Below are 17,104 nucleotides of genomic sequence, written 5' to 3' on the forward strand. Positions count from 1 at the left end.
AAAATACAGTGCAGTCAGATTAAACTTTATACAAAGATCCAAAGTGACCTAAGTAATCCCCAAACAAACAATAGAACAAAATATTCAAAGGTTAGCTCATTTATTTTTCTCAGTCTTTTTGAATCCTAACTCCACCCACCTTTCAGTCATCAACACAGGAGGCACGTGCTTTCATCAAATTGAGCCACCTACTATATTATATCTTACAGATACACTTAAAATCATTTAGATATTAGAAGCATTAAGTCAAACAGCCTCAAGAAGACACCTGATGTCTGATTCTTTCACGAGATGGGAAGAACTCTAACAAATCTTAAATGATTCCAGTTCACTAGATTTAAATAAAATAAAATAAAAGTACAAATATAAACTTAAGAAAAAAAAGAAAAGAAACTGTAATAGGTGTGGCCACTTGTTTTAGCAATTCAGACTCAACATTAAAGTGTTCAGTACATCAGCCTTTGGCACATTTAGTAATTTGCTACTGCATGACTTTAGACTGTTGTGGACAATCGGCAATGTTCACCACATTATGGCCCATGGGATGGTAACAATTTCTATAAATCAGAAAAGTGATCCCAATTTGGTATACGAGTCTGTTGAACTTCTCAGGGGGGGTGGGGGAATGGAAGAAATAAAAGGAATTCAAAACGCAGTAACTGAAAGGTGAAGCGGCTACACAACTAGAATTAGCGAAAAATGGTGTTCAGAGTGTCCTACTCTGTCTGAAAGTATATAAATTATTAAAATTACAATAATATAAAATAAGAAATTAAAGAGAGAGAACAAAACAAAATTAAAATAACCAAGCTCTTAACACATCCTTCATCCTTCACTTTAACAAATGTTAATGTATCAAACTCAACTTTAGTGTTTTCAGTATCTATCCACAACATGATCCAAAACGATTCAAAGCTCTACAAGCTTTTTTTGGGAATGGGGAAGTCACTACCAAACCAGTGTTACATATGTAAGAGAGCAAGGGAAACCGTAAATCATCTTCTGTTTCACTGAGATGTTGCTAGGAACTATTGGTGCTTGTAGACCCTTTTCAGGATTTGTTTAGGATATACCAGAAATTGGTGGAGAGATATTGGTTTGTTGGAGTTATTGTTGCACCCAAAGTGGTTTAGAAAGAAGCTTGAAGAGCTGTTGCATTGTGTGGTGGATTTGGAGGGAGCCAAGTAGACAAACTTTTAAGGATGCTGAAATGCCAGTCATGATGCCGAAGACAGGTTTTTGAGCACGTTACAATTTTGGATTTCAATAAAATTCATGGATACTTTATATTATTTTAGAGATATGCTCGTTTGGAATCATTAATGAAAGGGGTTTTTGTTCTCGAAAACATAAACAAATACAAAACAAAAAACAGAAACTAACACGGAAAACTTGCTTGACAACAAAAAACTGTTTTGGGGAATTTTTTTTGAAAACGCCCTATTTTTTAGGAAACATTTTTAAGTAGTTTCCTAAATTTTCGAAAATAATTTAAGCACAAAAATAAAAATGATTGATGCTTCCAAATTTTTCATTACAGTGCAGCCTAGGTAACTTTAGCCTGAAGGTTAAGCCTCAGAGTGATTTAATCAGTCACGGCACAAGGTAAACACCAAAGTGTAAATTTTGAAGCTTTCTTCAAAACTGACATCTTTCTATGCATGTGCAAATCCATGTCTAGAAACTTCTTACTGTCTCTGTGCAATTTTTTTTTTTCTTTCTATTGACGAGTAACACAGTGCATTTTAACCCATCTTTATATGCAAGCACTTCGAACCCAGTCACTTCCTGCTTGTAATAGCTAGTTTTTGGGGTTAAGTTATACCCAAAACCGTGTAACAGTCCAACTGTGTCCTATTGTCTTTGTTAAAAAATAAATTATTCCCAAACACGCTATGGACACTTGGGGGATACATGTGTCCATTACTTAGACACATGAAACCCATTACAAGTTTGAACAAAATAACATGAGATCCAATAATAATAATAATAATGTAGATTTATACCTATTAATCATTCCTCCTTTAAGCTTTAGAGATTAGAATTATGTTGTATTTTTTTACTGTCATTGAATGAAATATTCATATATATGATAATAAATATATAAAATTATATATTTTGCACATCTCCCATGGATAGTAACCTACATTTTTTGAAAATTGTTTTGTGGATGTACCTATGCCCGTGTTCCTTAGTATAGACTATTGTTGGGATTTTCTGTCAATATGAAATGAAAAAATATTTATTAATATTAAATTAAGTTTTGTTCTAGTAGCCATTTGGTTGAAGAAAGGAAAAGGCTCAACATTTCTTTTGGATATTGGTGTACATGCTCAATGTGGTTGGGATATATGCATAATTGCTATATCTATATTTATTGCTATGTGAGAGCTTGCTAGCGTGGTAGCACATTTTTGGAGTAGTTTTATTGAGAAAAGTGAATGCATTATATGGAGCTCGGCAGCCAAGGCTATGGAAAGTTGAAAGCGTGTTTTATTGTGCATCTCTTGAACTATTGTATTGTGTATAAATATGGGTTTATGAGATGAGTTGAGTTGAGAGCGAAATGGAGGAGTCTGCTATGGGTGTGAGAGGAAAAGGCATGGAGTTGTACAGGGTGAGAAAAAAAAAACTATAGGGTACCGGGTACCTTGACATGGGGTTCAAGTAATAGTGTGGGTTTTGAATATTTTCTGGCCATGTCACATGTACTCTTTATTTCCTATATATAGTGGATTTATCTCTCTCCCATGGATGTAGGCATTTGGGCCGAACCACGTTAACTATTGCGTGTTTCTTTTGTGTGTGCATATTTTATTGGGTATTGCTTCCATTGACACATGTGTTCATATTATTATTAGCGGGAAAATAATTTTTCCCTAACAACTATATCTATTAATTTTAGATTCTTTTTCCATTTTAGTGATATACTCTTTTATTTTTTATTTTTTGGTTTGGAGGAAAGATGGTCAGAACTCTTCTTTTATTTTCAGTTGTTAGTGTAATATTTGGTACCAACCGCAACTCTCAGTAACAAGATGTGCCAGAGACTGTTGACACTTCTAGGCAAACCACAACTTAAATTAAAATCATACAACTGCACATTAGCCCATATAAATTCTTTTTGAGAGTATATATTACAGCATACCTTCGCTGCTTCAATAAAATGAAAAGTGGCTTCACTGTAAGAGCCAACTGAATGAGCATATTGTCCTCTAAGCATCTCAATAATGCTCTCACAAGCCTGTAAAATTGTTGGAAAGCGAATGAACCAATTTCTCATCTGCACCAAAGCCTGCAAACATACAGATCATGTTTACTGTTTCCATTAATGAGAGATATCTAGATCTTCAAGTGTATCTCTACATGTGGAGAACCAAAAATTAGTGAAAAGTTCAGACATATCAACAGATGAAAGATCACTAACCAGCTCCCAAAACAAACAATAGGCATAATGTCACCATTTATATGGACATATTTCAAATCCCATAGGAATGAACTGCCATATCTTCTTTTTTAATATATAAAAATATTATAAAATGGGCATTAAAAAGGGACATTCCTATTTACAAAGGGAAAAGCTATATCAAAACAACCTACACATATTCATTTACTTAAAATACTCTATAAAAATCCAAAAATGGATTAAATGATAGATTAACCACCCCCGTCTCACAACTATACAAAATGGACACAAACCTACTCTTTAGCTTAAAAAGAGGCTCCTCAACTCCTTCAAATTTAGTTGCTCTTAGCCAAAAGCCCTACTTCCTACTCGATGTTCTAAGAACCAGACAGGACCGGCTGTTTGGACTGGTCAACCCGTCAACCGGTCTAAGTTCCAGTCCGGACCAACCAACAAACCTGTTTTGGATAGAAACCAGATTGAACCAGTATGAACCAGGGTTTAACCAGCAAACTGTTCGACCTAGTTACTGGTTTTAGCAAACCAGTCAAAGATTTTGTAAAAATTAGCTGCATTGGAGGTTGAACACACAACCTTAATGTTAGCTGACAGCATCCTTGACACTACATCACAATGCTAAATATAGGTAAACATATTGTAGACACTTAAATTTTTACGGGTCTTGATCATCGTCTGATTAATCAAGATAAATAAATTTAAGTTGGTCAAATTTTTCAAATGTATGTGGGTCCTACTAAAATTATGGATCTTAACCCATTTTAAATTATGGATCACACCAAAAGAAAAGTGAACCTATTTTGACAATTGGGTCAACCCAAATGTGTGGGGCCCATGAAAATGTTTTACCAAAATTTAGTGAAATAATTCAAATTTAAATTTGAATGCAAATGATGTCCATAAGAGAAGAAGTGAATTGCTTGTTTCTTGGAAATTAGAGTCAATTTTGGAGTTTCCAAAATTAACCCTCCCCTCCTAAGCCTATAAACAGAGGCTCTCATTAGGGGGAAGAGAGACATTTTTTGGCTAATGGCCTTGCAAGCTCCTAAGTAATCTTGAGACTATGCCAAATTCTCTTCTTAAAATTCTTTCTAAAGTTTCTCAAACTTAAAAGAAATAATTATTAAGCACTCCAAACTTGTGCCAATCCTTTCAAGTTACAAATACAAATTTGGTCTCTCTTTTTCAATGAGGTCATTTCAAGACTCGTTCGAGACCAAGCCGTTCAACCCTCGATCAAGCCTTTCTTCTCCAAGTTTTCTCCATTTGATGACCTGAAGAAATTCACCAACTTGTCTAGTTCAACAAGAAGCTTTTACAACCGTTGAATTACGCCCATTTCGGAGATCGAATCAGAGGATTTGTTCTTTTGCAATAGAGCAAACCACAGAGGATTGTACCTATTTATTATAATCAATAAAATTACTTATTTGTGCAGTTATTTCGTGTCTTAATTGCAGCTACGAAATTTGTGTTTACACATATAGTACTTATTACTTTTATTGCAATTAAATGAATGCATCTATGTAAATATATACGAATTTCAAATATAAAAAAACATTTCCACATCAATATTTTAAATTAATATTTAATTTTTAATTTATTTACGAAGTAAACATGACGTCACGGTTCGATTTCGGTTGACCCAATAGTTGAGCCAATTACCCTTGACCCGGTCACTTTTCCGGTTCGCTCAACGGCCCTGGTTTCAAAACATTGTTCCTACTTAGAAATACATATTATAAATGGGAAAATGGAAATTTACTCGATATTCATTCCATCTTGTCAGATAGGCCATCCGATCCCTTTCCATTTCCTAAGATCAATTGATTCATCTGTTTGTTCAAGTGATCTCCACGAGCCAAGCGAGATTCCAGGTTTCCTTCCATAAGGCTTGGGTTTCAAATTGTATCAACTCAACCAGTAGAAAGGAGAGTCACCTTACGGGGAGTAGAGATACTCACCTCAATTCAACCACATGATACACAAAAAAGAAAATATCCATTTTTTTTTTCTTCTCTTACCAACTATTGACCTCCTTGAACAATCATGGACGTCAACCACCGTGAATAGACACAACCAATGACATTGGCATTCCATTCCAAATAAGTTTAGAATTATAGCCCAAAATTCTCTAGCAACCCCACTACGGGTGTTCACAGGTCAAGTCAGTTTGGATTCATGACTAACTCGTCATCCGAACTGACTACTTCAGGTGAACACTTTTGTCAACCGCAGTTGACCGTAGCAAGTTTCAAAATTGACTGCACCATGCCTTCGGTTAGGCAGTCGGGTGTTAGTCAGTGGTGAAATTCTCAAAAATCAAAGAAACATACATGCTCAAAACGAAAGGATCATAAATCCTAATTTCAAATCCAAATTTTCGACATTTGTTTATATCAAAATCCATAAAAATTGTTTAAAAACTTATAAAAACTAAAATTATTAAAGGAAATAACAAATGGCCAAAAAAAAAAAGAACAAAAAACAAATAAATATAGATCACGATCTCCTGATTAAAAGTGATTTTGGAGCCTTACCTTTGTAGATCTCGGTGATGACAAACTTGGAGTTATTGACAACGTTGATGGTGGAGACATCACGACCTCAGGTTTCCATTGTTCTTTGAGGTGTTTTACAACGGCCTTGTAATCGCAATTTAGGAGGGGAGGTGTTTTGCCAAGAGTGATGCCGTGATGAGAGACGAAAACCAAAAGGGGTGGGTAGGCTAACGGACGGACATCGGAGAGAGGGATTTGAGAAGTACAAAGTAGAGGAAGAGTTTTAAAGGGAAAAACGTGTAGAGAGAGAGAGAGAGAGAGAGAGAGAGATTAACGTCTCTAATAAGTGAAAGTCTTGGAAAAGGGGGGAAAAGAAAAAAAAAAAGATGTACAGAAGAGAGAGAGAGAAGAGTATATTGAAGTCTATAATAAATGAAAGTCTTGGAAAAGGAAAACAAAAAACGTATAGAGAGAGAGAGAGATACAGACTTTTAAGTGACACAAAAGCTTTTGACAAGTGAAAACACTAAGAGAGAGAAAAGATAAGGCTCTCTTCTATAGAGATAAAATGTAATTTGGCATACCAATAATATACTGCCATGTGTGGAGTCAAATAGCTCGGTTGGTTCAGGTGCTTCGGTTCCAATATAATAAAACCCGTTGCCGACCGCAAAATCGTTGATTTAAACAACTAAGACCTGCAACCAATCGTGGCCTTATTCAAAACCATTCGTTTTTGGTATTGGCGGGTTAGTTTGGTTGGTTTGAACAACCATTCATTTTTGGTATTGGCAGGTTGGTTCGGTCGGTTTGAGCAGGTGGTTTGGGTATTTGAACATCCTCAACCCCACAATGAACGAGAAGGTGATTACCCAATTCTTTATCTTGTTTACACATGCAACACTGATTAACATAAAAAATGTGCTCAACAATCAAATTGTCAAGATTACATACCTTCCATGCTCCACCATCCAAACAAAAAAAATCTATTTTAGAAGGAGCTTTTGGGACCCAAACCCATTCCAATGACCTACTGTTAGCACCTTCTACCTGAAGGCTGCATGGTTGGCATTAGCAGCACCTTGCACCAATGTCCAACCAAGACCACGGCATGATGGTGGCATGCCAAAACAGCAATGTGAAACATTGACAAAGTGTTGAGGCAGCAGCACAGAACCCTTGGCCAAAGTATGGGCAGCAGTGGCACAAATGCAAGGCATTAACATGACCCGAATGTGGGCTGCAGCATACTTGGGGGTTCAAAGCATTCAGTCGGCAAAACTTGGTCTGGGGGCCAAGACAACCAAATTCGTGGCTGACTGAGAAGGCAAACAACATGGACAGTTCAAGGCAGTTATGCTTGTCTGGCAGCAGTTACCCATGTTGAGCAAAAGACAAGGCAAGTTTGGACATCTGGAATCAAGGCAGGGAGTTAGCAGCAGTTACTAGCAGTTATGTCCCAGAAATGATCCTAAGTCCCTAGGCAGTTGGGGGTGTCAACTGCCATGCCACTTGGCATGCTTTCCTTGTAATGCTGGTTGTAAGCTTGTAACTGATTGTAAGCCTATTTAGGCATAAGCCATGGAACTCGAAAATTAACTAAGTGTTGGTAAGAGTTTCCATAGGCATCCTTTGTATTGTTGGTGCAATTAATAAAGGTTTTGGTTTTCCTGTAATCTCTTGTTGCCTATTCTCTTACTTGTTATAGTACTTTGTGTGTGTGTATATTCATACTTGGTTGAGACTAAGTGTCCAACTTAGTGCCATTGCAGGCTGGAATTTTGAAACAAAAATTGACCCTGTAACACCTACCAAGGTTCCATTAAATGATTTTACAGAAAAAGCCCCCAACATGTACAAACTCTTCCTCACTAATGGAACCAATCCCATAAAGCTTATCGAGAAAGCCCGTCAACTTATCAATCTCCCAATTATGAAAATCTATTTTGAAAGAAGTGTCACAAAAAACTTAATTGCCATATTTCAAAGAGAATCCACAGTCAAAGTCACCTTATCCACCATAATCCAAAACAGATTCAGGAAAGTTGTTTCTAACTTTGTACAAACTCTTCCTCACTAATGGAGCCAATCCCATAAAGCTTATTGAGAAAGCCCATCAATTCGTCAAATCTCTCAATCATGAAAATCTCTTTTGAAGGAGATCTCGTAAAAAAGTTAATTGTCATTTTTCAAAGAGAATCAAGTCACCTAATCCACCATAATCTAAAAGAGATTCAGGAAAGTTGTTTCTAACTTCTCATCCCTTCACCATACATGATACCAAAACTTCACCCTTCTACTATTGCCCACTACAAAAACAATTTAAAAAAAGATGATAGTCCAACCTTTCTAAATTCCTTTCCAAAGACAACCGTATGATGATAAAACCTCCAAGGACAGCCAATCCCCACAAACTATCGGATTCACCAACAACCAAAACTCTCCAAAACCTCTCCCTCTCACAAGCATAACAACATAGCCACTTTCCCAACAAGGCTTGATACAAATCTCCAACATTCTAATACGAACAAAACTCTCTCAACAACCAAATTGTGTCCCAATCAATCAAGTGATACTCAAATTCTTCTCATATACCACCAAGGATCAAAAATATTTATAGTGTCTTGCTTTGAATAGCTTGGAAACTTTTAGAAAACATGAGCGAAACAATCAAAGAATTGAAAACTGTATCCCCCAAAAAAATGTTTGGAAACATAAGCCAAAGCCTATATAAATGCTTCTAGGGCTTTTCCCTCTTTTGTTGATTACATCAAACGTTTTCACCTAACATAAATATATACATATATATTTATATTATTAATTGATGAATAAGGACACAAATGTCTTATTCCAAGAAGCATGAATACTTCTAAGAAGGTGGAGTGTCTGACACCTCTGGACTAATGCAGTAGAATAAATATCTTAAATGTCAGTCCTATGCTTCAGAGCCATATGTTTTCTACTAAACATTCCATTAATTTAGGCTATTAGTGGCCTTGGTCTATAAATAGGTGATGATGTAATCTCATTTATAGTTAGTTTTAAATTGAAGAATATAGAACTTGGTGAGCTAATTGCTCTAGCTCTCTCTATTTTGAATTTGATTGTAAATTTTGGTTGCATTCTCGACACTTATCAAACAACTATTCAAACATGTCCTCTAAATTTTTTAATTTTTTTAGACTCGAACACAAATGTTCATCGTTTAGACACACATGAAACACATTACAAGTTTGAACAAAATAAATCAAGATCTAATGACAAATGAAAAACAATGTAGATTTATACCTATTAATTCATCATTCTTTAAACTTAAGAAATTCGTGTTATGTTGTATATTTTGATCAGCTTTAAATGAAATATTCATATATATGACACAAAATAAATATATAAAATCATATATTTTGTGCAATGTCCCCCACGTCTCATCTCCTACATATTTTGAAAATCGTCAACTCAACATGTCTGTGTTTGTGTTTCTTAAGTCATATTTAGACACAGAATCCTTTTAAAAACTCTGGACAAAAGCCAGTTGTATAGCAATTTGTTGTGTCCAACATAGGTATTTAACTAGTGTACGACATTGTGAACATGTAAAGCCCCAATGCACCATTGACAGTTACAACAAAGAACATTTCAAAAGATGAAGTAAAAGCAGATTGCTTAGAAAGAGTCCAAAGTGTTGGACACAAGTGTAATAATTACGCAAAAAGTGTCCACAAGTGGCTAGCATTCTTACAAAAGTGTCCCACAATTCAATGAATTTGCTTTTCGTTTTCTTTGGAACAAGCTTTCATTACAGGATCAATATAAAGATTATGATATTTGACACAATTTCAATTATATTATATTTTCCATTTTGGCAATAACTTTAATCCTGTCAAAAGTTAATCTGTTAAGTAAAGGGTTTACCCCCATGTTTTGTGGGAACCAAACATAACTACCACATCTCTATAGAATGTCCAAGGATCCCCCAAAATGTGATAAACACAACGGATCTGAACAAACACCAACTTACAACTAGAAAAGAATGTCCTAGCCTAGTAACCTCAGTATCCTACTTTTATAACAAAAATTTTCTTGCAAATTATAACAAAAATTTTCTTGCAAAATGGAATTTACGAAGCAAGGGCATGCATATCAATGATAAAAAAATTCAAACTACCATAAAGATAAATACCGCCACACCATATTAGAGTTTTATACAGCATTCATGTGTAACCAAAATTGAAAATTCTCTTTTTTGGGGGGACACAAAAAAGTTGAACTAATTCAAATTATGTAATTGTTATTTGGAACCATTTTCATCATTATAAGTCTCTGTTTACTGTATTTATCAAAAAAAACAAAAGTCTCTGTTTACTGTGTTAAAAAATAAAAATAATAATAATAATAATAAGAGAGAGGAGAAAAAAAGAGAGAAAAAAAAAAATAAGTCTCCGTTTACATCCTACCTTTTTAAGCACCAGGATACCTATGTATGTAACATGATGTAATCACAAATTATGAAACCAGACTATTCGGTTTCCTTCTAATGTGTCCAAAGGAGAGAAATTTACCTGAAACTGAATTTCAGGACCATATAACAAATCCAAAACTCACATGATTTGAAAAGAAGGAATAGAATATTCAGATAAAAAAAATTATTGTAATTCTGGGGAAAAGAAAGACTATTTACGGTGAACTATAGTTGTCCATGCAAGTGGACTAGAACAAAAGTTTTACTTTAAATCCATTAATCAGACGGGCATATTGGTGCGACTGTTCTTTCCATTGATTGACTTAGACTTAGAAAATATGAGGAAGAAGAACTCCGAAAATATGAGGAAGAAGGAATATATTTCTGTTATATTCAAAACTTCTTATCTTACAAGACCAAATGACACTCCTTATATAGGAGATATTACAAACATCATCATAACCCATTATATGCCACTTACATATTATATATTACCACTATCTACCACTATCATATTATATACATGCCACTATCTACCACCAACACCACTATCATATTCTATACATGCCACTATCTACCACCAACACCACTATCATATTATATACATTAACATAATTTCCAGCACTCCCCCTCAAGCTGGTTTGAAGATATCTTCCATGGCCAGCTTGCTAGTCAGCTTATCAAATTGCTTCTTGTGTAGTCCCTTCGTTAGCACATCAGCTAATTGTTCTCCTGTTGGAAGGTAGGTCATACAGATTATGCCAGCATTGATTTTCTCCTTGATGAAATGTTTATCCACTTCTATATGTTTTGTGCGATCATGTAGAACTGGATTATGAGCTATAGATATAGCTGCTTTGTTGTCACAATAGACCTTCATAGGTGTCGGGTGAGAAAGCTTTAATTCTTCAAGAATTCTTTTAATCCACATTACTTCATAGATTCCATGGGCAACAGCTCTGAACTCTGCTTCTGCACTACTTCTAGCTACCACATTCTGTTTTTTACTCCGCCATGTAACTAGGTTCCCACCTACAAAGGAGCAGTATCCGGATGTTGATCTCCTGTCTGTAACACTTCCTGCCCAGTCTGCATCTGTGTATACTTCAACTTGAAGATGTCCATGTTTCTTGAACAGTAAGCCTCTCCCTGGAGTTCCTTTCAAATATCTTAAGATCTTATAAACGGCCTCAAAGTGCTCTGCCCCTGGTGAGTGCATGAACTGACTTACCATGCTGACTGCAAAGGCAATATCAGGCCGCGTATGAGACAAGTAAATCAATTTCCCTATAAGTCGCTGATATTGTTCCCTCTCTTTGACTTCTTCAGCCTTAGCAGCTTGTAACTTCAAGTTAGGCTCGATCGGAGTCTCCACCATCTTACAACCAAGCATACCTGTTTCTCCAAGGAGATCAAGAACATATTTCCTCTGATTAACGAATATACCTTCCTTGGATCTTGCAAATTCCATTCCGAGGAAATACTTGAGGGCTCCCAGATCCTTAATGTAAAATTCTTTTGCGAGTTTCTCTTTGAGGGCTGCTAACTCTGCTTCATCATTACCAGTTAAAATGATGTCATCAACATAAACAATCAAAATTGCAATTTTACTGTTTTTTGAATGTTTATAAAATATTGTGTGATCTCCTTGACTCTGCGAGAAGCCACAACTGATAACTGCCTTCCCAAAGCGTTCAAACCACGCTCTTGGTGATTGTTTGAGTCCGTATAATGACTTGTTCAATCTGCATACTCTGTCGCTTCCAAGTCTCTGCTCAAATCCCGGTGGTAGGCTCATGAACACCTCCTCTTCAAGATCACCATTGAGAAATGCATTTTTAATGTCAAGTTGATGTAGAGGCCAATCTGAATTTACTGCAAGAGATAACAGTACTCTGATGGAATTTATTTTAGCAACAGGAGCAAACGTCTCCTGATAGTCAATCCCATAAGTTTGAGTGAAGCCTTTAGCCACCAGTCTCGCCTTGTATCTCTCAACGCTTCCATCTGCGTTACATTTTATCGTAAACACCCATTTACACCCAACTATTTTCTTGTCTTTGGGTAGATCAACTATCTCCCAAGTACCACTTCTCCTTAAAACATTCATCTCCTCCATGACTGCTAATTTCCAATTCGGATCATCCAATGCTTCTTGTATATTCCTTGGAACAAACAAGTGTGAAATCCTAGATGTGAAAGCTCTATGTTTTTTAGACAGTCTTTGATAGGAGAGGTAATTTGCAATTGGATGTTTAATGCAATTTCGGACACCTTTCCTAATTGCTATAGGAACATCAAGGTCGAAAATAGAAGGAATAGGATTACCTAAAATTTCGATGCCAGAACTCGGGTGGACATTCGGGTCATTAGGATGGACATTCGGGTCATTATTCCTCAGATGAAATCGCTTCCTAGTATAAACCTGAAGCTCAGGATTTAGATCATTTTGTAGTACTTCTCCCCCTAAACAAGAATCTTCTTGACTAGGCACCATAGAACTTGGTTCTCCTAAGTGATCATTATCAGACAGATGTGGTTTTTGTGTAGGATAAATGACATTGGGGAGCGGGATAGAAATATCCCAAAAACGGTCTTCTACTCCACTTGTCTCCCCCTGAAGAGAAGTGTTGGGGAAATAGGATTTTGTTTCCACAAATGACACATCCATACTCACATGAAATTTCTTGGTTTGAGGATCGAAACACTTATACCCCTTTTTGTTTGAGGAATAACCCAAAAAAACACATTTTATAGCACGGGGGTCAAGTTTTGAACGAAATTGACTGGGAACATGAACATAGGCAGTACATCCAAAAACTTTGGCGGGTAAATCAGAAAACAACCTCGTGTCAGGAAAAAAAGTTTTGAGACAATCAAAAAGTGTTTTGTATGTTAACACCTTTGTAGGCATCCTGTTTATCAAATAAGAGGCTGTTAAAATTGCTTCACCCCATAAATATTTAGGAACATGCATGTAAAACATTATAGCACGTGCTACTTCAAGTAGATGTTTATTTTTTCGTTCTGCAATGCCATTTTGTTGAGGGGTATCCCGACATGTAGATTGATGAAAAATCCCCTTTTTTTTCAAAAACTCACCTAACTGTTCATTGAAATATTCTGTTCCATTATCAGAATGTAAAATACCAATTTTGGTTTGAAATTGGTTTTCAATCATATTGTAAAAATTTGTGAATAAATTTTTCACGTCAGATTTTTTATTCATCAAATAAATCCAACATAAGCGGGTATGGTCATCAATAAATGTAACAAACCATCTTTTACCAGAAAGAGTAGTGATTTTAGAAGGGCCCCAAACATCACTATGAATCAAATAAAAAGGTTTGGAAGCCTGGTAAGGTTTTGGCAAATAAGTAGAGCGATGAAATTTTGCAAAAATGCAACTTTCACAATGAAAAGAAGAACAATCAATCCCTTTAAATAATTCTGGAAATAAATGTTTCAGATAAAGAAAACTAGGATGTCCTAGCCTATAGTGCCATAGCATTATTTTTTCTCGAACAGAGATTGAACTAGTACTATTAAAGCTCTGAGCTTTTTTATTACTAACAGGTATTTCATCAAAGTAGTAAAGACCTTCAAGCATCCTAGCACGCCCAATCATCATCCCCGAGTTCTGGTCTTGAAATTCACAATGGGATTCAAAAAATGTAACACGACAATTAGAATCCTTAGATAGTTTACTGACAGACAAAAGGTTACAGGCTAAGTTGGGGACGTGAAGAACAGCATTGAGATTAATTTTCTCAGTTAGTTTAATAAATCCTTTTCCTGCAATAGGTGAAAAACTACCATCGGCTATTCTGATTTTGTCATGACCAGAACAAGGGAAATAGGTACTAAATAAATGAGAAAAACTAGTCATGTGATCGGAGGCACCGGAATCTATGATCCACGGAGAGAAGTTTAGGCAAGAGAAGGCTTTAGGATTTCTACCTGTTTGTGCCAACAAAACACTAGGAGTACCGGATGAGGAGTTGGATTTTATCAGCTTTAAGAGTTGATCAATCTGCTCTTTGTTGAAGGGACCTGAATCGGCTTCATTAGCGGTAGGAAAGCCACGATTCTTCTCTCCTTGTTTGCTGCTTTTCCAGTTGACAGGTTTGCCATGGATCTTCCAACACGTTTCGCGTGTATGGCAAGGCTTGTTGCAAAAATCACACCAGACCCGTGGCTCGGCAGGGGTTGAAGTGGTTTCGGACGTAACTTCCGACATGACTATGACGGTTTTAGGGCTGCTGTGTTTTTTTTGTTGCTCTGATACCAACTTAGAAAATATGAGGAAGAAGAACTCCGAAAATATGAGGAAGAAGGAATATATTTCTGTTATATTCAAAACTTCTTATCTTACAAGACCAAATGACACTCCTTATATAGGAGATATTACAAACATCATCATAACCCATTATATGCCACTTACATATTATATATTACCACTATCTACCACTATCATATTATATACATGCCACTATCTACCACCAACACCACTATCATATTCTATACATGCCACTATCTACCACCAACACCACTATCATATTATATACATTAACATAATTTCCAGCACTTAGCAACATGAATACATCCAGCACATACAGTTATTACAAAAAATGGAAGCATATGACCAACCTCCTGAGCTTCAACAAATTCTGATCGTGTGAGCTCCACAGCTACTTTATTTTCAAGGAATTGCATCAGAAGCATCAAATATACACCAGCCATCCAAATGGCAGAGTGTTGCAAATCCACTTCTGCTTGACAGGACAATTTATAAAGCTTACGTTAGTACCCTAAGAAAAAATAAATAAATAAATAATAAAATAAACTAAACCATGATTTTGTTCAAAAAAATCTTTTTGGCCTCTCTAAAAAAAAAACTAAGCGTAAGACTAATGAAGCATCTTCATTTGAAACCCTATAATTATCAATTGAAACAAATAATAAACTTAGTTTCTGTTAATAATAATTAAGAATATGGAGGCTCACCTCTCACACCATCATTGATTCCAAGCTTCACCAGCTCATCTGCACATGACACAATTATTTCGGTTATAAATCTGGGCACATCATTAAAGCCTGAAGGTGAACTATAAATCGAAACCTTTTGAACTTCTCACTCAAGTTACTAGAAATCAATATTTTAAAGAGGTCCACTTAGACTCTTTGCTATGCTAAAATTTCATTGCAAGATGCAGAAGTTCACCAAAAACAATCTCATACGCTGTGTGCTTCTCAATCCTAATAAACACCCTACAGTTCATTGTGGTGATCTCGATAAACAGCAAGCAAGTTGAGGCCAATAGGGCTAAGTCTAGATATCGATTCATAGGGACTAATGTGAAATTTAACTATTTTAATTGCAAGATTCCTAAGTTAATTTGATGGAAAATGATTAATGATAGTAATATTGAAACAGGAATTAGAATGAAAATTAAAAATCAATTAAAAATAAATATTTGGATTGAGAAATTAATTGGGGAAAATCCTAGGGCAATGAATCCACCACTAGTTACATAAATAGGGTTTAAAGTTGAAAATTGATTGCGCTATGGTTTGGACTACCCAATGTTTCATAACTACAAGCTTAAAACATTGATTAAGAGGATTGTTGTGTTCAACGTATAGGCACGAATCATCTCAAGTAATACGAATCGTTTGCTCTAAACTAAGGTAACAACATGACTTGTCTCTCATAGCATGATTCGTCTCAGACATTGAATACGAAAGAAATGAAAACAATTGTATGAAAAACATTCACCAATCATAGAAAGAAGAATACTTCAAGAAAATGGTAAAAAAATATTAAAAAGCTTTTAAAACACCATACAACTTGTTCAAACCATTACGACAATAAAAAACCTAAGAAAAACCTATTTACTTGGTTAGAGTTTCATCAAAACCCTAGAAAATGGAGAACTAGCCGCTCATGGAGGATTGAGAAGGTGGAGAAGATGAAGCCGCCATAGAAGCACAACCTTGAAGTCCCAATTCTCTTCCTAAAACCCTAGCCTCTCTTCTCTTTTTCTCCAAAAAAATTCAAACCCTAGAAAAACCTTTCTTTTTCCCTTCTATACTTTGCAGCTTCAAAAACAGGTTGAAGAGCGGTTTGAACATTCCGCCCGAGCAGATTGAGGAAGTGAAAAAAAAGGTCTAGGATAATCCGCTTGTGCGGTTTGTGGAATCCACCCGAGTGGATTGAGGCAGTTGCAACTTGTGCTCTTTTTCGCCTCTCTTTGCGATCTTTTCTTCTCTGGAGTTGTATCAACCTGGAGATCGAGAAAAACGCTCTATTTTATCACATAAAATAAGCTAAAATACTAAAAACTTAAGCTAGGTGTATGAGAGGGTTCGGGGATGCCGTCAGAAAATTTGAATGTTGCCAAAAACTTCAAATCTTCTAGAAATTATGAGAGACTTAGATTCTTCAATGGTAGCAACTAGAAACACAATAGCAAAGAGATAGAGATAAGAGATTGGATGAACAAGAAAACAAAGTAGATTTTTTTTTTTTTTTTGATCAGTAACAAAAAGATAAATTTTATTAAGGCCCAAGGCCAAAGAGGAGAGGATGAGGCATCCTCACAAAGAAAAAGACAAAATACATCCAAAAAGACAACCACACCAAAAGACAACCAAAACTACACAACTATTCAGCACAAACCGACACCCAATTTGAAGCATCAAAAAAAGAGGAATCCC

The 17,104-nt window shown here is 35.8% G+C and overlaps 1 protein-coding gene across 1 annotated transcript in view; it reads right to left on the reverse strand.

Moving 5' to 3' along the window:
* The window catches only part of LOC114318448 (Tetratricopeptide repeat (TPR)-like superfamily protein), a 47,176-nt gene that overhangs the window by 6,980 nt on the left and 23,092 nt on the right, over positions 1 to 17,104 (reverse strand). Inside the window, exons 6-8 of the mRNA XM_028265337.2 lie at positions 15,392 to 15,430; positions 15,035 to 15,156; positions 3,149 to 3,295 (exon numbers count right to left, since the gene is read on the reverse strand). Of these exons, the coding sequence (XP_028121138.2) occupies positions 3,149 to 3,295; positions 15,035 to 15,156; positions 15,392 to 15,430 (308 nt within the window). The remainder of the gene's footprint in view (positions 1 to 3,148; positions 3,296 to 15,034; positions 15,157 to 15,391; positions 15,431 to 17,104) is intronic.

The sequence above is a fragment of the Camellia sinensis genome, chromosome 3, assembly GCF_055761805.1.
Source record: "Camellia sinensis isolate YWXY chromosome 3, ASM5576180v1, whole genome shotgun sequence".
NCBI classification, from domain to species: domain Eukaryota; kingdom Viridiplantae; phylum Streptophyta; class Magnoliopsida; order Ericales; family Theaceae; genus Camellia; species Camellia sinensis.